This window comes from Tiliqua scincoides, chromosome 4, assembly GCF_035046505.1.
Source record: "Tiliqua scincoides isolate rTilSci1 chromosome 4, rTilSci1.hap2, whole genome shotgun sequence".
Taxonomy (NCBI): Eukaryota; Metazoa; Chordata; class Lepidosauria; order Squamata; family Scincidae; genus Tiliqua; species Tiliqua scincoides.
The window spans coordinates 25913119-25939807 of record NC_089824.1 but is presented as its reverse complement, the minus strand read 5'-3'; the positions used below and the strand labels follow the sequence as shown (position 1 = coordinate 25939807).

The following is a 26689-nucleotide window of genomic DNA, read 5'->3' as shown; positions in this document are numbered from 1 at the left end:
GTCTTTGGAGCATGAGGGTGTGCTAAGCAGTCAGCCAAGTGATTTCACTCAACCAGCTGCTGAGAGAGGGCATGCACTTCAATTGCTTCTTGAGTGGGGAAGCAATTGGAGCACATCTTGTTGCACCCATCCTCCAGTTTTTGCCCATGGCGAGAGCTGCCTTGAGCCTCAAGGGCGGTACGCCTCTGACCCTAGGTCTTGTATGTCAATAAAAAGACATAAGTTCTTCCCTCAGGCTCATAATTTAGTCTCATGGAAGGAGTAGAGGGATGATGCAGAGGAGGGACATCAGTCTGAGAGTGTCAGAATGAAGAAGTGACTGCATTTAATTTCAATGAAGTACAAACTGTTCTTCCCTTTCTTCCTTTTCTGATGTTCCTAATAGTGTAGATGCAGTGCTCTTAGTCTTCTAATTGGTGTCTGGAACACCTCTGCAGCCATGGCAGAATGAATGGTTCCACAATGAAATTAACAAATTGCCAGAATCAGTTGACATTCACCCCAGAATTCTAAAGCACTGAAATTTGAATTTGACCAAAAAATACGTAAATTGTCTCTGATATTAGCTTCCTACGATCTAGGAGGTAGCTAATATAATCAATATGTTCAAATACTAGGAATAAAATTTAACGTATTTAAAGCAGTTGAATAAGCAGTGGATGAAATTCTGCATCAAATGGTATATAACATGATGGTATTATTCCTAAAAGTCACGCTGATTTATAAGTGTCACTATTATAACATTTTATAATGTTTTAGCAAGGCCTGCCAAGACTTTGTACTGACAATCAACCGGAAGAAAACACAGGTCATGGTTCAGGATGTGGACTCACTTCCCTGCATTACAATCTCTTCGCGTGAACTGGAGGTTGTCCATGACTTTGTGTACCTTGGATCAACGATCTCCGACACTCTTTCTCTTGATACCGAGCTAAACAAACACATCAGTAAAGCAGCTACCATGTTTTTGAGACTCACAAAGAGAGTCTGGTCCAACAAGAAGCTGATGGAACATACCACGATCCAGGTCTACAGAGCTTGCGTCTTGAGTATACTTCTGTACTGCAGCGAGTCATGGACTCTTCGCTCACAACAGGAGAGGAAACTGAACGCTTTCCACATGCGCTGCCTCCAACGCATCCTTGGCATCACCTCGCAGGACAAAGTTCCAAACAACACAGTCCTGGAACGAGCTGGAATTCCTAGCATATATGCAGTGCTGAAACAGAAACACCTGCATTGGCTTGGTCATGTCGTGAGAATGGATGGTGGCCAGATCCCAAAGGATCTTCTCTATGGAGAACTTGTGCAGGGAAAGCACCCTACAGGTAAACCACACCTGCGATACAAGGACATCTGCAAGAGGGATCTGAAGGCCTTAGGAATGGACCTCAACAAGTGGGAAACCCTGGCCTCTGAGCATCCTGCTTGGAGGCAGGCTGTGCAGCATGGCTTCTCCCAGTTTGAAGAGACACTTGGCCAACAGACTGAGTCAGAGAGACAAAGAAGGCAGGCCCGTAGCCAGGGAGACACACCAGGGACAGACTACATTTGCTGCCAGTGTGGAAGGGGTTGTCACTCCTGAATTGGCCTTTTCAGCCACACTAGATGCTGTTCCAGAACCACTTTTCAGAGCGTGATACCATAGTCTTTCGAGACTGAAGGATGCCAATGATGTATTACAATATCCCATTGAAATATATGTGAGACAGAAATGGTCGATTTACTCAGAAATTTGAGCTAGGAGAGTATTTTAACTGTGATTTTTGTGTTCAGATACCAAAAGTTTATAAAGAATGACTAACTCTTTTTGTAAAATAAAAAAAAGTTAAAATTTGTTGAACTGTGGTAACCACCCTAAAGTATTATTAACGATTATTGAACATGCAAGTTCTATCATGATGAAGTCGGGGGCATACCCCCCTGACCAGACACCCGTTTGGTTTGGCAGGCAGAGCTCGAGTCTCGCAGCTGCCTTGCGGGGGGGGGGGGAGGCTGTGGAGAAGCAGCCAGCCGGCTCACTGGATCACAGGGCTGGGGGGGAGAGGACTCGGGACAGGCAGGCGAGAGGAAGCCGCGCCTGACCTACTGAGGCCCCAATCCTATCCGCACTTCCCTGGGAGTAAGCCCCATTGACTATAATGGAAATTACTTCAGAGTATACATGCCTAGGATGGGGCTGTCAGGCTCCCATCCTGTCTACACTTCCCTGGGAGTAAGCTTCACTGACTCTAAAGGGACTTACTTCTGAGTAGAAGTGCCTAGGATTGGCAGTCAGGGAGTTCATGCAGGAGGTGGCGGTGATGGTAGCGAAGCGCCTCCTCCTCCTTCCCTCCACTGCTGTAAGGAGTGAGGTGGAGGTGTTGCAGCCCTGCAGAGGAAGCTCCTTCGCCTCAGCACTCACAAGCCTTGGTGGGGCTGCTCTTGGTTCTTGGGGGGGGGGGCTGTGGCACCACCACTGAGGTTGCCCACTAAGATCTCCCCCAGCCCCGCCAAGTTCTGGGGCGAAGCAGGGCTGGCTCTTGTGGAACTTTCCCTGCTATCACTCAGCTTCTGCCTGCCGTTGCTGCCTCTATCGCCTTCCCAGCTCTGCCGAGGGAGGACAGCCTGCCCCACACCGCCTTCGCTTTCCCTTCCTGCCCAAATGAGCCTAGGCGGCGCTTCCCTGACCCCCCTCCCAGGGGCTTCCCTGCCCCTTCCACCTGCTGGAGTGTAGTCTGTTGCCGCTTTTGCGACTTATACTCAGCTGCACACGGTGATCACAGCGGACAGCAGTTGCCCCCCAAGTTGCGTGTGGGAGCTGTTGCCCCCCAGTCCCTGATGTTGCCCCTCCAGCAGCTGTATCCCAGTGCATTTGCTACCCCCTGCACCCCCTGGCTACGCTACTGGTTGAACCTATAGAGGGAGGGCCTCAGAAAGCCTCCCAGATGTGACTGAAAGCCACTTTTGGTTTGTGCTGGTAACTTCTGGTCATGTCAGATGGCACTCCAGGTGTGAATTTCTTTATCTGCAGAATTTGGTATTTGTAGGGGGTCCTGGAATGGATCCATGGAGACCAAGGGCCCACTGTACTTATTGTTAGAGCACCACTCAAAGGAACAAACTATCTTTTGGTGTTACTCTCCCACTAGAGTTGACCCAGTACTGGATCCAGTGTTCTATAGCTTTAGATATGATTGTTGAAGTGGGTAATTCTAGTTGTCCAGAGGTGGCGGGGTTGTCTTGCCTGGACAGAAATATTCTATACTTTTTTTTTTTTTTTACTCCTGGATGACTTTTCCTCATGTTGTCACAACAGCAATACAGGAGCAGGGACTAGACAGCAAAAAGTCTTTTCTGCTCCTCTGTTCTTCCAACTACTGTGCATCACTTCTGGGGGGCTGTGTTTGGCCTGATGTCTATCCCTAGCTTCATAAATGACTGTTCAGGTGGACAGGTGCCAGCTGTCAACTGCATATCCCTGAACCAGTTATGGTCTTAAAAATTAATATTCATTAATATTTCATTCAAGTGGCATTGAAAGAATAAAACTATTGGGCTATACTGGAGTTCATATAAATTATTTGTCTTCCAATTTTTTTTCTCTTTTGGTTAAATTTGCTGGTATTGGAACTAACTACACAAGAAATAACACTGTAGGTATACTGCAAGTAAAGACATACTTAGCTTAAATAACTAAGCATGTTGGAATTCACCAAGAAAAACTTGTGTAAGTGCCAATTTAAATGTATCCTGGGTTTTATTTAACTTTTTCCCCTAAAAGTAGTCACTAGGTTCTAGTAGCAGGTTACTGGTCTTGTTTTGGAAAAAATGAACTAATCTTATTTTACTGTACAGGATATGAGTAATAAAAAAAATTAATTTTTGGAAATACTTGGCAGGTTCCAGCCTTACATTTTGGGACTCTGTATAAACCTGTGGAGCCAGCTGTTCACCACTATGTTCTTTCAATCACTAGGAGGTGTTGATTTTAAAGGAATGAGTTGCTGTTTTTAAAGATACACGAGTATTTCATAGCAGGCCAGTGGCCTTGCATGGTTAGGCTACATTTAGTGCTTCTTCTTAGAGAACCAATTCATGTTTTCGTCTTAGAATGGTTATAAGAATTACTTTAACAATATGTCAGATTCATCTAGATGCTTTCAGCTAAGCTGAATCAAGGTGGGCAAGCTAAGTAAAACAAGAGTGTATTTTAAAGTAATTGAATGAGGGTTTAAAAAACTTTTTTTTTTAACTTTCATGCCGCTGCATAGCAAACATTGGTTGTTCCTATTTCCTTAAATTTATTCTGGAAACATTCCAACTTCAGTTTTAATGAGTGGCAGATTCCCTTGACTACACAAGGACTTATTTTGCCCAGGAGAATAATAATTGGATTGATAGTTTTAAAATCTGTTTTGCTAAATAGACCTACATTGATATGTATGTTTAAGGGCAGAAGCTGAGAAATAACTTTTCTAGATTGTGAATTGAGTTAAAAATAGTAATAATATCATTCTAGCACAGATGAGTAACCAGAACTGTGAAGATAAAAGGGGGTCAGAGATCTGACAATAACGTTCACACATCATGATTTTTCATTCTTATACTAGTAGGTGCTACAGGAAAATGTTTTTAAATTTTTGTTTTAAAATAACTTGAACAAACATACAATTATAACGTATATTTTGATCTTTGGATAATTCCGGTGAAATTTGCTGCATGCCTAATACAGCAGAACCTTTTTTTCCTGTACGTCTTGCTTTTAAGTGTCTAATATTTTCTTTACTACACAGAAAATCAGTATCTTTGTCCCTAGAGAAGTAGTAAAAACTACTGTAAGTTTTAAATTTGCATATTGTTAGATTGGTTTTTTGTTTTTTTTAAATTTAATGTAGTGTTACTAGCCATCTGGGAGCCTTTAATGTGAAAGCTGTAAGTTTTAAAAAGTCACTGTAGTTAAGTACAGTAGCTGTATTTCACATCAAACAAGAATCTTATTTTGAAATGAAGTTACTCAAAGATTCTGCATTGCAAAGAATTATTGCGACTCCTGTTAAACCCATGAGCCTTTGTAAATCACCAGAACCTTATCTTAAGAAGTGTAAAATCAGATTTTATCTAACAATTCTGTATTTAGCCAGGAAGTTATTTTACCTGCCATGTTCAGATATATTCATTGCAAAGTATTATCCTGTCCAATCATAAGGGTTACTTGAGATAAAAAGCCAAAGTTAAATGTTATGTCACATTGTCAGAGCAGAAAAGTAATTACCAAGAAAGAGATCTGAAGAAGCTGTGATGCTAAATATGAGGTGCTTGTGAAACTGAGTAGGTCCTGGGAGAATTTCTAGGAAATGATTTTGACATTTTTTGACAGTTGTATATCATGAAAATGCTTCATGGGAATTTGGAGCCATTCGCAGAAATCTGTCCAGCCATTCATGATGCTTCCCTCTGTGGTCTGTTCATGAATTAATAGCCCAATCCTACCTAAATCCCCATGCTGTGATGTAGCAGCGCCAGTGTAGTTTCCGCTGCATCCTGCAGAGGATTTTTTGGTGGAGGTCTTCTTGGGGGGACATTTTAACAGAATAGTCAACTTACATTTATGATTACAAACCAATACTTGGGTTAAAAAACAGGTTATGTAGCTTTTCTCTTTACAGTGACCTTTCAGTCGTCATCCCCCAAATGGAACGTTTGGAAAAATAATTCTGTATACAGACTTGATCACCTTTTTGTTTTTCTTTTGTTTTCTAGGTCCAAGCGGTCTCATGTTGCACTGAAAGAATGTATATTTGAGCTTCCAAATCTGACAGTCCAAGCTACAAGAGCCCAAACCTTTCTACTGCAGACTATTTGGTGGAGTTGGGCTTATGTTGGAAATGTTAGTTCTCCAGTTATAAGTGAAGCTTTAGTGAATGATATCTTCCAGCCATCAGGTAGACTACATTTTTCTGGATTCATGTTTCTATTCTAATACATTGCTGCTGTTTAAGCGAATGCATACAGAACTCCATAATTTAAATCTAGCTTTTATACTTGTTAAAGTTGAAAAGTAGTTTATTTAGTACATATTGCTCTTAATAGTTCGTGTTTATAATCTAGGATATATACTAATTAATTATTAAATAACCAGGCATCAGTTTTGGCACAAACATGTAGATACTTCTAAAATTATGACATATGGGATTTTTCTTAATAATAACTAGGTATTTATATACCACCTTTCTGGTCATCGGATTATTCCTCTGACTTTATTCAAGGCGGTTTACATAGGTAGGCGTTTCTAAATCCCTCAAGGGGATTTTTACAATCATAGAGGTTCTCTCTTTCAAGAACCAACAACATTTCAGAATGGATCTTCCTGGTTTGGTCTCACTTCCGGCCTCCAGTTCTCCCACACAGGCTGACAAGCAGCTCCATCTCTCACATGGAGAGCAGCCAAGACGCTTCTTGCTCACACCAAGAGCAGGTGGAATCACTCAGCTTGGCTTGTCAGCTGCTTCAAGATCTCGCCATTCTCAGCCGTTCAGGGAGCTGCCGGTGTCCTCAAACTGGCGACCTTCTGATGTTATCTTCGGGCTAACGGAGGCTCTACCCTCTAGACCAGGCCTCCTGCCCTTCATTTTCTTTTCTTCATTTTAGATTGACATACTATATTGGTTCAAGATAATTCACCTTTAGAACTGCAATGATGTATATTGGTTTCGGTTTGATGTGTTGCAACCAGTGGCGTATCTGGGGGGGCAGGGGGTAGCAGCTGCACTGGGCATCAAGCTTTAGGGGGGGCAACAAGCTGAGCTGGACAATAGTGACCAAAATTGTAAAAATCTTGGTATGTATGAATAATACCATCATGTTATATATAATTGGAAAGGTAACTTAATGCAGAGTGCAATGAACAAACTGCATAGGAATATCTGTATTCTATCAAAAGTTACAGCCAATTAACCAGAAAATGAAAACATATCTGTCTTGTGGAACAAAAAGTGGATTTTTTAAGTTCCAAACTGACCTATACGACTGAGGTGTTGACCTATAAAAGAGGTGTTGTTATGATACAGCATGGAACCAATAATTTTTTATTTACTTAATTAAATGTGATTTTATCATGTGGGGGGAGGGCTACAAAATCTTCTTTGACCCCAGGTAGCAGATAGATGCTTTAGCTATGCCACTGACTGGGCTGAGGCAGCAGAGCAAGTGGGTTGTGAGCTGCTGGGGGGAGGAGGTGAGTTCCTCCCAATTTTCGCTTTTAAAAAAGCCTGTCACTTCTGGTTGTGACATCACTTCCGGGGCAACATTTTGAGCTTGACACCGGGCTACACGATCATTAGCTATGCCACTGGTTGCAGCCAAGCATGTTTTCTGCTCCAGTGTAATCCCAACTGAATTGGGGCTTGGTGAGTGGAGAGAAGAAGACCTTCTGTAGATAATGGGGATTCTAGAGAAGTAAAATGAAACTTGTGGCTAGTTCAGCTGTGAAATGGTGAAGGTAGAAGGGGGAAGGGGGGTGGTATCTAGCTCTGGCATCTTGATAAGGCTTCCAACCCTTTCTTTATTGTCTTTTATAATGTCTAGAGAATTGTCTGTTATTTCAAGTTCTCAGTGGCAGCACCAAGGAAAGCCTGGGTGGCCTGTTGCTGTTCCTTTATAACTAGACAGTAAAACCTCACTTCTCTTTTTGTCTTAATTATTGGTTGTTTATCACTCTTGGTTATTATTGATTTGTTTACAAAGCAGCATCAGTAAACATGGTACTTTATGCAGTGCAAAAAAGGCATGTCCCTGCCCCAAGAGACCTACAATCTAGAAATTGAAACAAGGAAGACAACCCAAGAACAGGAGGAGATGGAGATGGCATATAGCGACGACACTTACAAGATTGCTTTCTGTGTAATGTACTTAAGCTTAGTTATAGGAGAGAGCAGGGGCTAAGGTAAATACTCAAGTATTTGCTTGTGCCTCACTTTCTTATGTTTTTTGTTTTCGTGTTAGTTTTATGTGTTTTGTTTTAGTGTTTGTGTTTGGAGATGGAAGGAGTGAGATTTAAATAAATGAATATATTAACACCCGCCCCCCCCCCAATTTTATATAGGTATATGAATATGACACAGAATACATACCTGCCATACATCTGCACATAAACTTTAAATGCATTCTCTGGTAGTCACTACCTTTTTATATTGTTTTGTCTTGTGTAATATAGCGAACCATTTCCATCTCATCACCTATAAAATTTCTGCAGCACCTGCCAAATTTCCTGCTACTATGCAGCTTGTAAAAGCACATGAACTGTTATAGGTTCTTTAAAAAAAGGGGGGGGGGAAGGAATCACATACCACAGAAAAGCTCCTAAAAGAATGTAGTGAAGCATTTGAGCAATACTGCTTGGGTAGAGAACTATCTGACATTGGATGGCAAAAGTTCTCATGTCCCACCAGCTATACTGCAGTTAGAAAGCGCGGAAAGGATAGGGGACCTAATGTTGCGTACAGTGCATGAGTAGATTAATGAAGAATTAATTAATTCGTTTCCGGGCCCAATTCAAGGTGCTGGTTTTGACCTTTAAAGCCCTATACTGCTCTGGGCCAGGATATCTTAGAGACCGCCTACTCCCGTACAATCCGGCTCGCCCTCTCAGGTCATCAGAGAAGGCCTTTTTACAAGTGCCGCCACCCAAGGAGGTCCGGGGGGCGGCTGCAAGAAATAGGACCTTCTCGGTAGTGGCACCAACATTATGGAACTCCCTTCCCCTTGACTTGAGAATGGCTCCCTCTCTTGAGAGTTTCCGGTGAGGCCTGAAGACACTGCTGTTTACATAAGCCTTCTGATTTTTTGGCCTTTTTAACATTTTTTTACACATTTTGTAGTTTTTACAGGCCTGATTCCTCTGTAACTTGCTCTTTTGTAATCTTTTTATTCTGTCTTTTAATCTGACTACTGTTTTTTAAGGTCGCTGTTAATGTGTTTTTAATGTTTTTATCTGCTATTTGTCTTAATTTATGTTTTTAAATGTGTTTTTTATATGTTGTTAGCCGCCCTGGGTCCCTTTAGGGAGAAGGGCGGGATATAAATAAAGTTTATTATTATTATTTATTATTAAGAATTATGGAATCCATGAGACTCAAGATATTACTAGTTAGAAAGCTCCGCTTAGCCACAACTGATTGTTTTTAATGGCGGTTGAAGGAAAATTCCACTTCTAACTAAGTCTAATGGTAGCTTAATGAGACATGCACTAAGTGTTGCTTAGTGTTGGAAATTGTCCAGTTAAGTGAGGTAGGCCAGTGAACCAGTAGCCATGGATCACCTGTGCCTTCTGGTTATTGAAACTGTATATGCACTTTGTCCAATCCACTAAGATAACTTATCCTCTTAATCAGGCTTCGTCCCAACCTCAGGCATGCAGCTCCTCCGCTGCCCAGGTGAGAAGTCTAGGGGCTGGAGGACATCATCCTGGACAGGAGGGAAACAGTCCCCTAGGGGGGACCCCTTCTCCAGGGGACGAGCCTGTATCTGAACGCACTCAGGATACTCCTCAGTGGGAGGGGGGTCGGGGGCTTCTTGTAGTGGGGGATTCGATGATTAGAAACATAGAGAGGGGGGTTTGCGACAGGTGTGAGGACCGCATGGCAACTTGCCTGCCTGGTGCAAAGGTTGCGGACATCACTTCTCATCTAGACAGGCTGGGAGACAGTGCTGGGGAGGAGGTAGCGGTTGTGGTGCATGTCGGCACCAATGACATGGGCAAGTGTAGCCGGGAGGTTCTGGAGGCCAAATTTAGGCTATTAGGTAGGAAACTGAAAGCCAGGACCTCAAAGGTAGTGTTATCTGAAGTGCTACCTGTTCCACATGCAGGGCCAGCTAGGCAGGCGGAGATCAGGGGTCTGAATGCGTGGATGAAATGGTGGTGTAGGGAGGAGGGTTTTAGATTCGTTAGGCACTGCGGAACGTTTTGGGACAAGTGGGGCCTGTATAAAAGGGATGGGCTTCACTTGAACCAGAATAGAACCAGACTGCTGGCGCATAACATTAAAAAGGTGGCAGAGCAGCTTTTAAATTGAACCCTGGGGAAGGCCGACAGGAGCCAAGGGGCATCCGGTTCAGGACTCCTCATCCCAATGGGATGAGGATGGGGTGGTTAGAGAACAACCAGGCAAAGGCAGAGTAGGAGAAGAAATTGGGAATGGTAGCGTGATGGAATGTGATAGACGGTTTGGCACAAAGAGAGGATGTGGAGACAAAGGAGCAAATAAGCAGCCCATCCTTGGCATTCCATGTACAAATGCTTTTATGCAAATGCCCGAAGTCTCCGAGCAAAGATGGGAGAACTGGAATGTCTGGTGACTAGGGAAAACACTGACATAGTGGGCATAACGGAAACCTGGTGGAATGTGGAGAATCAGTGGGATACTGCAATCCCGGGCTATAAACTCTACAGGAGGGACAGGCAGGGGCGTGTTGGCGGTGGGGTGTCCGTTTATGTTAAGGAAGGGATAGAATCCAGCAGAGTAGAGTTTGAGGGTGGGTCCGACTCCACTGTAGAATCTCTGTGGGTTAAATTACCAGGCCTGAGGATCGATGTAATACTGGGGGCGTACTATCGTCCTCCAGACCAGAAATCGGAAGGGGACCTTGAAATGAGGAAACAGATCAGGGAGGTGACAAGGAAGGACAGGGTTGTAATCATGGGGGACTTCAATTATCCTCATATTGACTGGGTCAGTTTGTGCTCTGGTCACGAAAAGGAGACCAGATTCCTTGACATGCTAAATGATTGTGCCTTAGAGCAGCTAGTCATGGAGCCCTCCAGAGGACAGGTGACTCTGGATTTAATATTGTGCAGTACTCAGGACCTGATTAGAGATGTCAATGTTACTGAGCCATTGGGGAACAATGATCATGCTGCGATCCGTTTCGACGTGCACGTTGGGGGAAGAATATCGGGCCAATCTCTCACAAAAACCCTTGACTTCCAACGAGCGGACTTCCCTCAAATGAGGAGGCTGGTTAGAAGGAGGTTGAAAGGGAAGGTAAAAAGAGTCCGATCTCTCCAGAGTGCATGGAGGCTGCTTAAAACAACAGTAATAGAGGCCCAGCAGAGGTGTATACCACAAAGAAAGAAGGGCTCAACTAAGTCCAGGAGGGTGCCCGCATGGCTAACGAGCCAAGTTAGAGAGGCTGTGAAGGGCAAGGAAGCTTCCTTCTGTAAATGGAAGTCTTGCCCTAATGAGGAGAATAAAAAGGAACATAAACTGTGGCAAAAGAAATGTAGGAAGGTGATACGGGAAGCCAAGAGAGACTATGAGGAACACATGGCCAGCAACATTAAGGGGAATAATAAAAGCTTCTTCAAATATGTTAGAAGCAGGAAACCGGCCAGAGAAGCGGTTGGCCCTCTGGATAGTGAGGGAGGGAAAGGGCAGATAAAAGGAGACTTAGAGATGGCATAGAAATTAAATGAGTTCATTGCATCTGTCTTCACGGCTTCAACTTGGGCTGAAAAGGCCCAAGGATATAGTGGAAATGGAAAAGGTGCAAAAGAGCGACTAAGATGATTACTAGGCTGGGACACCTTTCTTATGAGGAAAGGCTATGGTGTTTGGGCCTCTTCAGCCTAGAAAAGAGGCGCCTGAGGAGGGACATGATTGAGACATTCAAAATTATGCAGGGGATGGACAGAGTGGATAGAGAGATGCTGTTTACAGTCTCACATAACACCAGAACCAGGGAACATCCACTAAATTTGAGTGTTGGGAGAGTTAGAACAGACAAAAGAAAATATTTTTTTACTCAGCATGTGGTTGGTCTGTGGAACTCCTTGCCACAGGATGTGGTGATGGCATCTGGCCTAGATGCCTTTAAAAGGGGATTGGACAAATTTCTGGAGGAAAAATCCATTATGGGTTACAAGACATGATGTGTATGTGCAACCTCCTGATGTCAGAATGCCAGATGCAAGGGAGGGCACCAGGATGAGGTTCTCTGGTGTGCTCCCTGGTGCATTTGGTGGGCCGCAGTGAGATACAGGAAGCTGGACTAGATGGGCCTATGGCCTGATCTAGTGGGGCTGTTCTTATGTTCTTATGTTCTTACCCTTGCTTGGTAAACCTTAAAATACTTTGCAGGCAACCTTTCCTGTAAGCTGTATGGCAGTGCAGCTTGAAGTCCTGTGCAGCTTCCATCACGGTGTTCCAGAGCTCAGAGATGATGTTGATGTCGTTGCCAAAGGCTCCAGAGCTGCCCCCATGTAACTCCATTAGGTCTCTGTGCACACCCTGTAAAAATTACTGGGAATATTGATTGCAGGACCACAGAAATCCTAGTTCTTGCCTTTTGGTTGGTTGCCTTCCCAGGGGCAGAGGGAAGCTCTACTTCTCTCACCTCTGTATGGGCTTCTGAACTCAGCAGAGGCTGAGTATATTCATCCCCAGCCTCTACGTAGCTCAGACTGAGCTCTGAAGGTAAAAAAACATGACTTTTGGTTTATGGAAAAACCGGAAGTGACATTCTTAATGCCTTATAAGGCATTAGGAGGCCCGGGGAAGCCCTCCAGAACCCTGATGGGGATGCTCGTGGGGGGGGGGGAGGGCTGGACCCGATCTGCAGATAAGTGAATCCATGAATATGAAATCCACAGATATGGGGGCCCTCTTGTAGACTATGCAGCATGACTGCTGGAATGGCTGCTCAATGAGAATAGTGAAGGGAGCTGGAGGAGGCTATTGCAGTCAGCAAAGAGAGGAAGTGAGAGAACCGTGGCTTCATGTAAACGGTTACTTTTTTGTCCTGGGAATTCCGTTTTGATAGTTACTTAATAAGAAAAAACTGTTTTTGATAGTTATTTAGTAATCCACTGTGTGGGTGTGGATGTTCGTATCTTTTTGTGGGATGAACAAGTTCTTTAATGTTCACAAGACTAGATAAGAAACCCAATTTACAAAGTTTCATTGATATGGTATATGTTCAGAAGCAGTTTTTTGAACTCCAAAGTGACAAGCAGTTCACTGCTGGAGAGAAGTGACAGACTTATTTGCTTTGTATGCAGAAATGAGCCCAAGATCTTTTAGTATCCACACTATAGAAAACAAGTCTCGGACAAAAATGGATTTCAGTATAGTTCAGATTTCAGATGTCCTGATAAGGGGTAATCTACCTGATGTAAAAGTTGTAGAGTAGTAAAAGTCATATAAATTTTAACACTTATATAATTTTTCTGAGTGTATGCACTTCACATAAATTCTCCTTATACTATCTGCAAGAACACTATAAGATTAGTAAGTATTATTATCTCCCTGTTGCAGCTGAGACTGAGAGAGTGGCTTGCCCAGTGAATCCATGGCAGAGCAAGATTCAAACCAAGGGAAGTCCTGATGCACAGCTCGGTCTTTTAGCCACTATACTACACCAGCTCTATTACCTGCATATGACGCGCATATTTTCAAACAGCCATTTATCACAGTCACACTGGCTGCACTCATTATTCCTAAAGGGTAATGGATGAAGACATCTAGAAAGACTGTCTGGTCCTTTTAAAAAAAGAATGGCAATCATAAGGCTCATCATTTCCTGCTTTGGAGTTTTCACAAGATTATTATTTTTAGTGTGCCTGAGATGTTTGGCTGTAGTCAGGTCAGTTTGCCAGGAAAAGATAGATGCTGTTGCACATGGCTTTTGTTTCCTCTAGAAACTGGAGTTTGCTACTGCATTTTCTTTGTCCCGTTCAGGTAGTTCATAATTTTGTTGACAGTTCGGTTCCATTAATCTGGTATCTTTAGGAAAATTGCTTGCAGACCTTAAATTTCGCTGCTTAAGGTGATCAAATAGGCATTTGAATCCCTCATGTAAGTGATGTATTAAAGTTAAAATAAAATCTACTTTCCAGAAAGTAACTGCAAAACTATTTTATGCAAGACTTCATGTGGGATACCTTAATGGTTGAATAATAAATTTTACCTCATAAAAATGAAATTCAATAATACAGTAGCTTTCTCAGCGCGGTAGCATCTGGTTAAATCTCCAGAGAGCCAATATTTTCCAACTCATTAGGATCATGTCGTTCTGTATGTCGTCAACATTGACTTAGCCAAGCTACCTTTACTTACATAACCACCAAACTATTAAATAGGTCTCTTGTGGAGTGAAGTCAAATATTCCTCTTATTTTCCTTTTGCCTTGGAAGAAGAGAAGAAAATGTACATGTTGTAACATTTAAACATCTGGTCAAAACCACATCAGGGTAATGCTGAGGAAAGTAACAGGATTCAGAATTCTTCCCAGGTGTGCATATAAAAAGGGGTTTGGAGTTGCTGCATAGTTCTTTAACCACTTAGGAAAAAGATTGAAATATAGTGATTTGCTGTTCTAATGCCCCTGTTTGAAATCTGCTTTTTCCCCCTCTCCCTTTTTTAAAAAACATTTCTGAGTTCAGTTGTAATGCAGGTTGTTGAGCTTTAATCATTTCCTTCCAATGTACTGGCTTGGAATGTCTGTTCTACATAATATGGCCAAGGCTTCTTGCAGCTGGCTAAGGCTTGCTAGCTGGTGGATAGAATAATAAGAGAGGACTTTTTAGTGCATCTCCAACTGGGATTTCTCAGGTTCTGGGAGCCTAGGGCAAGTGTTGGTGTACATTACAGAAATGGGGTTTCAGGTAGAGTGAAGAGTACAGCATTGCACCATCAAGCCTTGGAAGACAGCATATTTTATTTGCTCAAATAAAAGTAGGATGTGAGGTTGCTCAGTTCTGCTATTGGCCTCTGTCATTAACCCTAACTTTGATAATTGTTGGCTTGTTTTAAAGCACTTCTACTCAGACTTCCAAATATTAAAAAGGAAAGAAAGAAAGTAAAGGGGTAGATAAAATAAAAGAATCTGTAGGTAGAATAATCAAAATTAAACATTTAGAAATAGGAAAACAAAAGATCTTCTTACATTGCCAACAAGTAATTTACCGTATTTTTTGCTCCATAAGACGCACCTGACCATAAGACGCAGCTAGTTTTTAGAGGAGGAAAACAAGGAAAAAAATATTCTGAACCAAATAGTGTAATAAAATATTTAATAAACTATAACAGAACAACATTTGAACCATGTAAAGTGAACAGCAGTCAACAGTGGCGTTAAGAACCATCATCACTGTCATTAACAAATGGAGAGACTTAAAGGTTTGAGTACTCTAGTTTTCTGGAAACCCCAAGAACTCATCATCGCTAGAGTCAGAATTTATGAAGCTCACAAAAGCAGGTGCACACAAATAGGGGATCACATTATCTTTCTGCTACAATGATGTTCTGCCAAATTCCAAACCACTGGGCCTCGTGCCCACTTAAGGCTGATCAGTCCCCCTTGTGCAACTCACCAGTGCAGCAAGCAAAAGTGAGTCCAGTTCCAGTCCACAGATGCCAAGTAAATCAGTCCCATCAATCAGAGTTACCAAATCAGAGTCTAGAGCCAATAAGCCAAATTACAGTCCAAGGTCAGGTTTCAGGTAGGTCAGTCAAATCCATCAGGGTATCCAAGTCCAGTCAGATTCCAAATTCAATAAAGTCAGTCAGTCAGTCTCCTCTCCTTCCTCCAACCTGCATTCCTTCAAAACCCACAAACCCTTTCTGCCTCTGGTACTCCTTATATCCCTGAGGACCCTATTGCCTTCGAATGGCTGCAGCTGTGCAGCACACTCTGTTGGATGCCCAGGCCTTACCCTTAAAGGGGCCACTGCTGACACCACATCTACCTCCTCACCAGATCTTCCTGGATTCCAATACAAGGGGGGGGGGAAGCAGATCTCTATACAGACCAGTGCAAAAACAGGGGAAAGGTGTGGGAAAGGGAAGATCTCTGTATAGGCATCACAGCAAGACCAGTGCAAAACCCCTTGCACACAGAACCAACAGATGGAAGTTGGGGTGGGGGGCAGATCTCCATACATACCAGTGCAAAAGCAGGGGAAAGATGTGGGGAAGGGAAGATCTCTGTATAGACATCATAGCAAGACCAGTGCAAAACCCCTTGCACACAGAACCGTCAGGTGCTCACTCCCTGGGCTCCCTGGACTCACTCCCTAGGCTCCCTCCCTGGGCTCACAAGCCTGCCAGGGGCTCACTCCTAGGGATGCTTGGATGGGAGAGTAGCCTGCGATTGACTCATTTCGCCTGGAGATAGACTGGTAGCTCTCAATCGACATAATGAGCACCCCTGCTCTAGGGGCTTGCTCAGCAAGACTGCCACCCCACCCACGCTTTCCTGGGAGTGAGCCCCAGTGACGTTGAGACTTACTTCTGAGTAGACAGGAGGGCTTGCTCAGCAAGACTGCCATCCCACCTACACTTTCCTGGGAAGGCTTTCCTGGGAAGGCGAGCAGAGCGGGCAGGGGGCGGGGCCGGAGCCGGGGGGGGGGCGAAGGTTTTTTTTTGGTTTTTTTTGCAGTATTCGCTCCATAAGATGCACACACTTTTCCCCCCACTTTTTTTTTGGGGGGGGAAGTGCGTCTTATGGAGCAAAAAATACGGTAATTAAATTTGCTGCTAGATGAGCCTCCTTGGGGAGAGGATTTCCTAAACAGAGTGTTGCAATTGAAAAGTCCCTTTCCTTTGTCGCTACTCACTTTTTTTTTTTATGAGAGATACACCTGAAAATAGATCTCATATTAATAATTAGGAAGATTCTTATGGGAAGAGCTGCATCCCTTCTGATACCAGAGTGCCAGCATGTATAGTCCTTTAATTGTTAAAACCAGCACTTTGAATTCTTCTCAGAAATAGATCAGAAGTCAGTGAAACTACTTTGGTACTCCTGAGGTATGTTTCACCATATACCAAACTACCAGGTGTATTTATTTTAAAAAAAAACAACACAACCTGATCTGTCTCAGAAACCCGGTGTGAGCCCTGTAGTAGCTGCTAACTTTCTACACAAGCTGTTTGTCTTTCTATCTGTCTAGCACATACTTGAGATGGTGTCTGGTGGTACGCGTGGGATTCCTGGACCCCTGCCACTAGGCAGTAAGACCAGTGATGCAATGCTACAAACATTGGTAGGAGGCTTGGCTCGGTGGGCAGAACTCCAAATCGTGCTTTTCACATGCTTGAAAAAGCCCACCCTCCTGAGCCTCTTATTGGTGTTTGTCATATTGCATCTGACCTCCGAACCCTGAAATAACTGCCAATGATGTCATCACCAGTTACTTCTGGTGGTATGTCCAATAGGTGGACCATATGAATTGGTACAGTGGGGGACAAACATTGAGAAACGCTGGTCTAGCACTACTGCTTTAGTTAGTTTAGCTCCTCCTTTTGGATGTCTAGGACTACAATCCTAAATACACTTTTTGAGAGTAAAATATCACTGAACTTACTTCTCAGTAGGTGTGCATGGATTGTGCTGTAGGTATCTTGTCTATCTAGAATATTAATTCAGAAACGTCAGATGATAATATTCTAATTAACTACTTGAAAATCCAACACTGATTGTAAAATAATTGCAAAAATAAAATAAAAGCACAAGTTTCTTGCAGATATGTGCAAGGAATATACACTGTGGTCTTGAGCTAAGATAGATACTGACAGCTAAGATAGCTTCAAAGAGTTTCTGTTCCAAACACTACACTGGCAGTAGACAGAGCTTCAAAGACAAATTGACTCAACTATTTTTTTAAGTCTTCTCACAGTCTTAATCCTATGATTTCAATTACCTGTCACCTTTTTGCATGCAAAGGGGAGTAGTTACTTTGAACTATCATTAAATCAGGAGACTTAAAAATTTAATTAAAATTAAAAGACCATGATAGCATGAATTGTAGGCAAAAGAGAAATGGAAAGGTAAAAGTCAATACTGATCATTGGCTTTTGCTGACTGGGCAAAAAGGCACATTTTAAGTAGTAGTTCCCTTATATTTATCAGGGAGAAAGAAACTGTCATTCATTTCAACTTACTTTTCCTGCTGATTGTGCCTCCCTTATGTCATTTTTAGATTGTGAGTTCTTTGAGGAGCGGGGACAAGGGAACCATTTTTTTTTCCTTAATTCCTTTTATTTTGTAAACCACTTTCTGACCACCTTTCTTGAAAAGCAGTATATGTATATTTTTAGTAATTAAAATTTACATTAAAGTACGTTAGATTGCTAAATAGACAAGAGTGCCCTTTTTGGGTGCCTTATAAAGTCAATTGAACGTAAAAAAAATTGTTTAGAGTGCAGTCCTGCCTAGTCTTCTTGTGGGGAAAAAAGCGTGCTGACTGGCTTTATGGAATTATAATGGAACCTTTCCTTCTGTGTTTTTATTTATTTATTTATTTATTTACTTACTTACTTACTTACTTACATTGTTGGAAACCTTCAGTCTCGAAAGACTATGGTATTGCACTCTGAATGGTGGTTCTGGAACAGCGTCTAGTGTGGCTGAAAAGGCCAATTCGGGAGTAACAATCCCTTCCACACTGGGAGCAAGTGCAGTCTGTCCCTGGTCTGTCTCCCTGGCTGTGGGCCTTCCTTCTTTGCCTCTTTGCCTCAGTCTGTTCCAGAACCACCATTCAGAGCGTGATACCGTAGTCTTCCGAGACTGAAGGTTGCCAACAAAGAAAGAATACATAGTAGCCTGTTAAAAGTACAGATATGTAACATTTCCCCAAATGTAGTTACCTACCATGGTAGCATCAAGTCTAATATATTAAAAACAAAATATTGAAATGAATGGGGACCCACCTAAAATTGACTCATAACCCACCTAGTGGGTCCCGACTAGGATTGGTGATGTTTAAAAGTGTTGATGAAATCACTGCACTGAAGAACCACTATCTTCTTAAATACTACTTTTTGGTGATAAGAGAAAAAGGTACAAAGGCAAGATCAGCTTCTTGCTGTTAAAGCTGCCACTAGATTGCTTGGTTTATCCTCTTTGGATAAGATGAACAGATGTGGAGAAACTGCAGGGAAAACTGGAGGTCTGCTGGCAGCTGCAGGAGCTGTTAGCTGTGAGAAGCTGAGGAGCCCTGAACAGTCTCAACAGTAGAATGTTGAGAAAAACCAGTCACCTAGCAACCAGGAAGTGCTTAGCCACTGGTTTTTTCCCCACAAGCAATGGATGTCAGTGTCCTCCCCTGCTGTTGTTCCCCTGCACATAGTACTCAGTGACATACAGCCCTTGCATCTGGAGGTTCAAAGTAGCCATCATGGTTAATAACCACTGATAGACTGTAGTCCACCAAGAATGTTTAGAATCTACTTAAAAAGTCATCTAAGCCAGTGACCAACAACACTCAACGTTCCCACCAGTGGCATCACTAGGGCTGGTGGCACTCAGTCTGGTAAGTCATGGTGTCACCCCCATTAACTTTATTTGACTATAGAACAGTACAAGTCACCCAGCCAATCAGTAACCAACGAAATAAGAGTGGCCATCTTGATGATACTCACACAAATGAATAGGACTTTGAGTAAGCTCTAATACATAGAAAAGGGAGCTGACTCATCTTATTGGTTCCATGCTGTATCATAATAACACCTCGTTAGCTCTCATAAGACTCAGACATTAGTCAGTTTTGAGTTAAGGATATTTGTTATATAAGTCAGCTGTGTTTTCTTTTTTGTCTATTTGGCTATAGCTTTTGATTGAACATGCATATTTCCATAGGGTTTGTTTAATTACATGCTGGTATTATTCCTAAAAACCACGATTTCCATAATTTTGGCCACTAGTGGTGTTACACCCCCCACCCACTGAGAGTGCCACCTTACTAACATTTTATTGGTTCCATGCTATGTCATAATGTCTCATTGGCTTTTTGAACGATCAGTCTCATTGGTCCGTTTTGAGTAACGAAATCTACTTTTTGTTATATAAGACAGAAGTATTTTTGTTTTCTAGATTTCTGGCCATAACTATTGATAGAATGGAAATTACACATCAAATGGTATATAACATGTTGGTATTATTCCTAAAGAGTGATTTTTGCTATTTTGCTATTTTAATTTTATAATTATATAAAATATAATTATAAAATTAAAATAGCAAAATAGCAAAAATTTTGCTATTTTATATAATATTTTATATATTTTATATTTTATATATTATTTTATATATATATAAAATATAATTATATTATATAAAATATTTATATTATATAAAATATAATTATATTTTGCATAATATAATTATGCAGGGCAGGGGATGAATTGAGTGGATAGAGGGATGTTCTCTCACACAACACCAGAACTAGGGGACATCTCCTAAAATTGAGTGTTGGGAGAATTAGAACATACAGAAGAAAATTTTTCCTTACCCAGTGTGTAGTTAGACTGTGGAACTCCTTGCCACAGGATATGGTGATGGCATCTGGTCTAGATGCCTTTAAAAGGGGATTGAACAGATTTCTGAAGGAAAACTCCATCACAGGTTACAAGCCATGATGAGTATGTGCAACCTCCTGATTTTAGAATACCTCAGAATATCAGGAGCAAGGGAGTGGCACCAGGATGCAGCTCTCTTGTTATCTTGTGTGCTCCCTGAAGCATTTGGTGGGCCACTGTGAGATGCAGGAAGCTGGACTAGATAGCCTTTTGGCCTGATTCTGTGTGGCTCTTCTTATGTTCTTACCCTGGTCTCAGCCCTAAGAACCATGTGAATGCTATTCTGCTCAGGAAACATGATTTTCTTGCTGCAGGTTCCAGTGTTCACTGGAAAGTTAATCTTGATGTTGTGGGACCCTTGGGAATGGTGCAGGTTATTGTGTAGGAGGCTGCAGGTGAAGGGGAGAGTTGGCAGAAACGGCCGAATTTCCTTTTTGCATAAATGGAACTGCCTTTCCACTTCCCAATGAGCCTCCAAAAATTTATTTACAGTCTAATTTCAATATTGCATTTTTGTTAAAAATCAAAATTATCTTTATAAGAAGATAAAATACAAAGCAAAGCATAACATCTACTATCCAAGAACAGCAAACAGAAAGCAAGTATAGCATTAGCAGTAAAATTATGCATTAAAAAGATGGAAAAGCGTAACGCAATAAGTAGATTTTTACCTTTTATTTAAAAATGCAGTTCACAGCTAAATATGTATTTAATTTTGAGCTTTCTTCAGAGATGACTTGTTCTGATGGCATAATAAATATGTAATCTATAATTTTAAAAGTCTTAAGTTGTACATTCACTGTGTTTTATTATCAGCAATCTTGGATGCCTTTTGTCCGATAGGATATAAATGTCTTAAACAAAATGTGCAATGATCTATCAAGGGGCCCAGTCCTATCTATCTAGGGGCCCAGTCCTATGGAGGCCCAGGGGCATATGGCTCTGGTCTCCCTGCCAGCATCTCTCTCTGTCCAGCTACTGCAATGTGCTTTACAGTGCATTTGCAACTGCCTTTTCTGGAGCAGCACGTGGGCCACCAGTGCAGCTCTGGCATAGGATCAGGCTGCCCATCTATAAACTGGCGTTTTTCTAGTGTGTAATGTTGGAGTATAAGTGTTTCCATTTTAGAGTTGAAAGCACTTGACTCAACATGGATAGGAGCGTATGTCATTTATGTGAGAACATGAAAAACCTTATTCAGACTTGCAACTGAAATGAAAACATGGTTTAAGGGATCAGAAGGAGGCCATTCAAGTGTGTGTACCCTCACACTCCTTATACTCCCGTCTGTCCTAATTTCAATGTTATATATGTCAGTTCCTAACCTAGGTACAGTCCTGGAGTCATTAGGGAAGCCAAATTCTCAGCCTTTTTAGGAGTGGCCACTTTTGCTTAGCATTTCCTCTTATGTGGCTGGAGTCATAGAAATGATTTGTATGTTCAAAAATGGCACTTGCATGCACTGTGTTGGTGAACCTGCACACTGACTATGCAGCTCTCAAATTCTAGGCTCTGTCAGAGAGAATGGAGAGCTTAGATGGGATATTACAAGTTCTGTATGTAGTGGTTGCATTGCAAGTGTTTTTGAGAGAAATTTGGGTAAAAAATGTTAGTGTGATGCATTTCAGTATTGAATTAATTTCTTAAAGAATGTCTGCTTCTTATTTTGAAGATAATACTGTAGCTTACGTATGCTTGGCATATGAAAATGATTATGGAAATAAGGGTATAGGCTCTGAGCTGCATTTTCCACTTGGAATGTAGTACAGCTTCTGTTAAACACAATGTAATTTAACACCTCTGATAATAGAGATATTAATGTTCCTTTTTAAGGGTAATGATCTCTTCCATCTTTCTGTGTCTCTTTTGTTTAGCTGGGCTAAGTCTTGCCCAGTATAGCTATAGATAAAAGGCATTGTAAGGTCCATTGTCATTTGATTTTGACACACTTCTTTTTTAATCTTTGCTTGTAATCAGGAGAAATTAATTTAAATTTACTCCCCTTTGAAAATGGACTGTCAGATGTTCTTGTCTTTTTTTCCCTGTGAAGTGGATGTTTTAAATACTATATCTTAGAGTCTCTCCCCCACCTTCAGTTTACTGAAGCATAGTACAAATAGTACTGTGGTTGTCAAATTCAACTAGTGGAAAGTTAAGAATTGTTTTTCTTGGCATTGTCAAATTGCCCAGATTCATTACTGGCTCACAGCCCTATCCTGTGCTTCCCAGCGCCCAGGGCTGCAACTGTGCCAAATTGGCTACCACTGCATCCCATGGGGCTGGGAAATTGTGTTGGGGCTGCAACGCAGCCCCAATGGGTCTTGTTGGATCTGCCCACTATTGAGCAGGTGCAAATTCGAGGAGACCTGTGTTGGGTCTTCTGGCTATAGGCCTGCTGCCCTTCCCCCCTTCCTCTCCCACCCTGGAATGCCTCCCCCTACTTAGACTTACTGTTCCGCAGCCCAGTGCTTGCTCAGATCTCCAGGCGGTGGTCCCCCATCCTCCGCATGGTACTGGCTCAGCGCAGGCTCACGCTGAGCCAGCGCTGGCACCGGGCCCACGCAGAGTGTCACAGGTATGCCTTATGGCATGTTTGGACACTGTGCATCAGCGCTGGGCTGGTACAGCATGAGTAGGATTGGGCCCTCAGTCAGCATATACTTTCTAAGGATTGCATGTATCTGCTACTTTGCATTAGTTCAGTGTCACAAATAGTTATGTTACTTTGGTGTAGCGTGGAGACATAATGCTATAGATCAGTGCTTCCCAAACTTTTTAGCACAGGGACCCACTTTTTAAAACAACAATCTGTCATGACCCGCTAGACTCCCCCTAAACACTAGAAAGAAAATACTTTTATTTATTATTATTAATATTAATTATTTATTGTATATAATTAATAATATTAGTTATTATTGAATTACTAATTAATAATCAGGTTCTGTGCTTCTGATACTGCTAGAAACCTTGCATATGGTGCATGTGTAGACATTTGCTATACTTTCCCTAGAAATGAACTATTCCATTTTATTCATTGGACTATTGCAATGACTATTCCAATGGACTATTCATTATAAGTATTCCATTCCATACTTTCCCTAGAAAGGACTATTCCAAACCTTCACAGTCATTCCAGGTTACCCAAAAGGCTGAACTGGGGGGCAAGATGTGCAATTAGGGACTTCCAGGCCAGACAGAAGGCTGAAACTGGGTTCACATGCGATCTGTGGAACGCCAATTACTAGAGAAAATCAGAAAAATGTGACATTTTAATTTGAGAGTATGAAAATTACCTCCTATCACCTCCTAGCCTTTGGCACGAGCCTAAGGGCAAGAGCCAAAGGGTTCTTGGCCCGGGGATCGTGCCCAGAAGACAGAGGTTCCCTTCCTGGCTGGCAGACTGAAAACAGTGGTCGGAATATTCCTCCCCTTCTGTTAAGGCAGGGGAGAGAGGAGCAACATAAATTCTTAGGGCAGCACAGTCATTTTCCAGCGGAGGATTGGCCTGTGAGACACCCAGTGCTAGGCTTGCCTTGTTTTTATCTTTTTCATAAGCAGTCCTGCTGGGTGTTTCTCTCTGTACTGGCCAGTCTCAGAAGGTGAGCCTCGCCACATTTGTTTCTTTTTAGGAGGGAGCTCAGGGGAAGGGAGGGGTGCCACTATCAAGAGAGTGACGGGCCAGGGGAGAAATGGTGGTGGGGGTTGGACAGGCCGTTACAGGAGAAGGAGAGTTCATCATAGGCAGATCATCTCTCCTTCTGGTCCTTCCCCCAATTCTCAGATGCCTGGTGGTCTTGGCAGTGAGTCCCTGGATCTGAAGCTGCTGCTTTTGAATGCCAGGTCGGTGAATAACAAAACCTGCATCATCCGGGATTTAATCCTGGATGATAAAGCCGACCTGGTATGTACATACATAAGACCTTTATTGGCATAGATAATGGAAATACGAAACAAACCTGGTATGTATTACGGAGACCTGGTTGGACATGGCGGGAGGAGTTAGTCTCTCCGAGCTTTGTCCACCAGGTTTCCAGGTGTTGCAGCAGCCAAGATTGCAGGGACGGGGAGGGGGAGTTGCAATGGTCTATTGTGAGTCCATCTCCCTTGCCAGGTGCCCTGTCCAGCAGTTTGCTGGGTTCGAGTGCCTGCATGTTGTGTTGAGAGGACCGGACAGGATTGGGATACTGTTGGTGTACCGCCTGCCCTGCTGCCCAGCAGTCTCCCTGCCTGAGCTGACCGGGGTGATCTCGGGGGTAGCATTGGAGGCCCCCCACCTGCTAGTGCTGGGGGACTTCAGTGTTCATGCCGAGGCCCCTGCAGTAGGTGCAGCTCAGGATTTCATGGCCGCTATGACAACCATGGGCCTGTCCCAGAAGATCTTGGGCCCAACACATACTGCAGGACACGTGTTGGACCTGGTGTTTACAACTGGGCACGGGGGCAGTGATCTGGATGTAGAGGAGATCAAGATCACTCCGCTGTCATGGACAGATCACTTCCTGGTAAGGTTTAGGCTTGTGGTGACTTCTTACCTCCGCAGAGGCGGGGGACCGCATTCTATGGTCCGCCCCGGAGGCTAATGGATCCTGAAGGTTTCCTGAGGGCTCTGGGGGATTTCCCCACTGCCAAGACTGGCGTCTCATCTGAGGCCCTGGTTGACCTCTGGAATGGGGAAATGACCAGGGTAGTGGATGAGATTGCTCCGGAGCGACCTCTGCCATGTCACAGACTCGGAGCGGCTCCTTGGTTCACTGAGGAGCTGCGAATGATGAAGCGGCAGGGCAGGCATCAAGAGCAACAGTGGCAGAAAACTTGGGATGAATCCAATCGGGCACGGAGTAGAGCTCAATACAGAGCCTATTCCGTGGCGGTGGTAGCAGTGAAGAGATCGTTCTTCTCTGCTACCATTGCGTCTGCTGACAGCCGTCCGGCAGAGCTGTTCCGTGTGGTGTGGGGCCTGCTCCATCAGACCCCTCCAGTAGACTAGGAGGAACACACGGTCAGCTGCTGTGACGTGCTTGCACAACATTTTGCAGATAAAATTGATCATATTCATCACAACTTGGATGCCACATTGACAATGTCTGACGATGTCCCCTTGGCAACTGCTTGTCCAGTGTTGTGGGATTCTTTTCAGCTTGTACAGCCTGAGGATGTGGACAGACTCCTTTAGAGTGTGAGGCCAACTGCATGCCTGCTTGACTCTTGCCCAGCTTGGCTGATAAGAGCTGCCTGGGGTGGACTGGCTGAATGGACGGGGAGGGTGGTCAACTCTTCCTTGATGGAGGGGACGTTGCCATGTGCTTTGAAACGGACGGTGGTTTGCCCCCTCCTGAAGAAGCCCTCCCTGGATTCCACTGTGTTGGGCAACTACTGGCCAGTCTCCAACATCCCGTTTCTGGGCAAGGTAATTGAGTGGGTGGTGGCAACTCAACTCCAGAGGGTCTTGGATGAAGCGGATTATCTGGATCCTTTTCAATCTGGTTTCAGGCCAGGCTTTGGGACGAAACTGCTTTGGTCACCTTGGTGGATGACCTACGCTGGGGACTGGACAGGGGGAGTGCGTCCCTGTTGGTCCTGCTGGACCTCTCAGCAGCTTTTGATACCATTGACCATGGTATCCTTCTGGGCCGATTGGCCAAGTTGAGAGTTGGAGGCACTGTTTTGCGGTGGTTCTGCTCCTACTTGGAGGATCGGTCTCAGATAGTGGTGCTGGGGGATGCCTGTTCGACACCCTGGCCCTTGAGGTGTAGGGTGCCACAGGGTTCAATTCTGTCCCCCATGCTATTTAACATATACATGAAACAACTGGGAGAGGTCATCCGGGGGTTTGGAGTGGGGTGCCATCAACATGCCGATGACACCCAGCTCTATCTCTCCTTTCCTGCAGACTCCAGGGTGGCGGTTGAGGGCCTGGAGCGCTGTCTGGAGGCAATGAGGATCTGGATGGGGGCTAACAAGCTGAAATTAAATCCAGATAAGACAGAGGCTCTCCTGGTTTGGAAATCCTCGATGCAGGGGCTGGACTATCGGCTTGCGCTGAATGGGGTTGCACTCCCCCTGAAGGAGCAGGTCTGCAGCTTGGGGGTCCACCTGGACTCGCAGCTGCTCCTGGATTCCCAGGTGGCGGCTGTGGCTAGGGAGGCCTTCGCTCAACTTCGGCTGGTGCGCCAGCTACGGCCGTACTTGGATCATGCTGACCTGACCACGGTGATCCATGCCATGGTGACATTGAGGTTAGATTATTGTAACGCGCTCTATGTGGGGCTGCCCTTGAAGACGGTTCGGAAACTAGTGCAGAATGTGGCGGCCCATGTAGTTACTGGAGGTAGGCGGTTTGACTCTGTCAGTCCGCT

General features: G+C 43.5%; 1 protein-coding gene across 6 annotated transcripts in view; it reads left to right on the top strand.

Moving 5' to 3' along the window:
* The window catches only part of VPS13B (vacuolar protein sorting 13 homolog B), a 494765-nt gene that overhangs the window by 96694 nt on the left and 371382 nt on the right, over positions 1–26689 (top strand). For all 6 annotated transcript variants that reach the window (XM_066626564.1, XM_066626562.1, XM_066626565.1 and 3 more), the window contains exon 17: positions 5743–5924. In XM_066626564.1, the coding sequence (XP_066482661.1) occupies positions 5743–5924 (182 nt within the window). The remainder of the gene's footprint in view (positions 1–5742; positions 5925–26689) is intronic.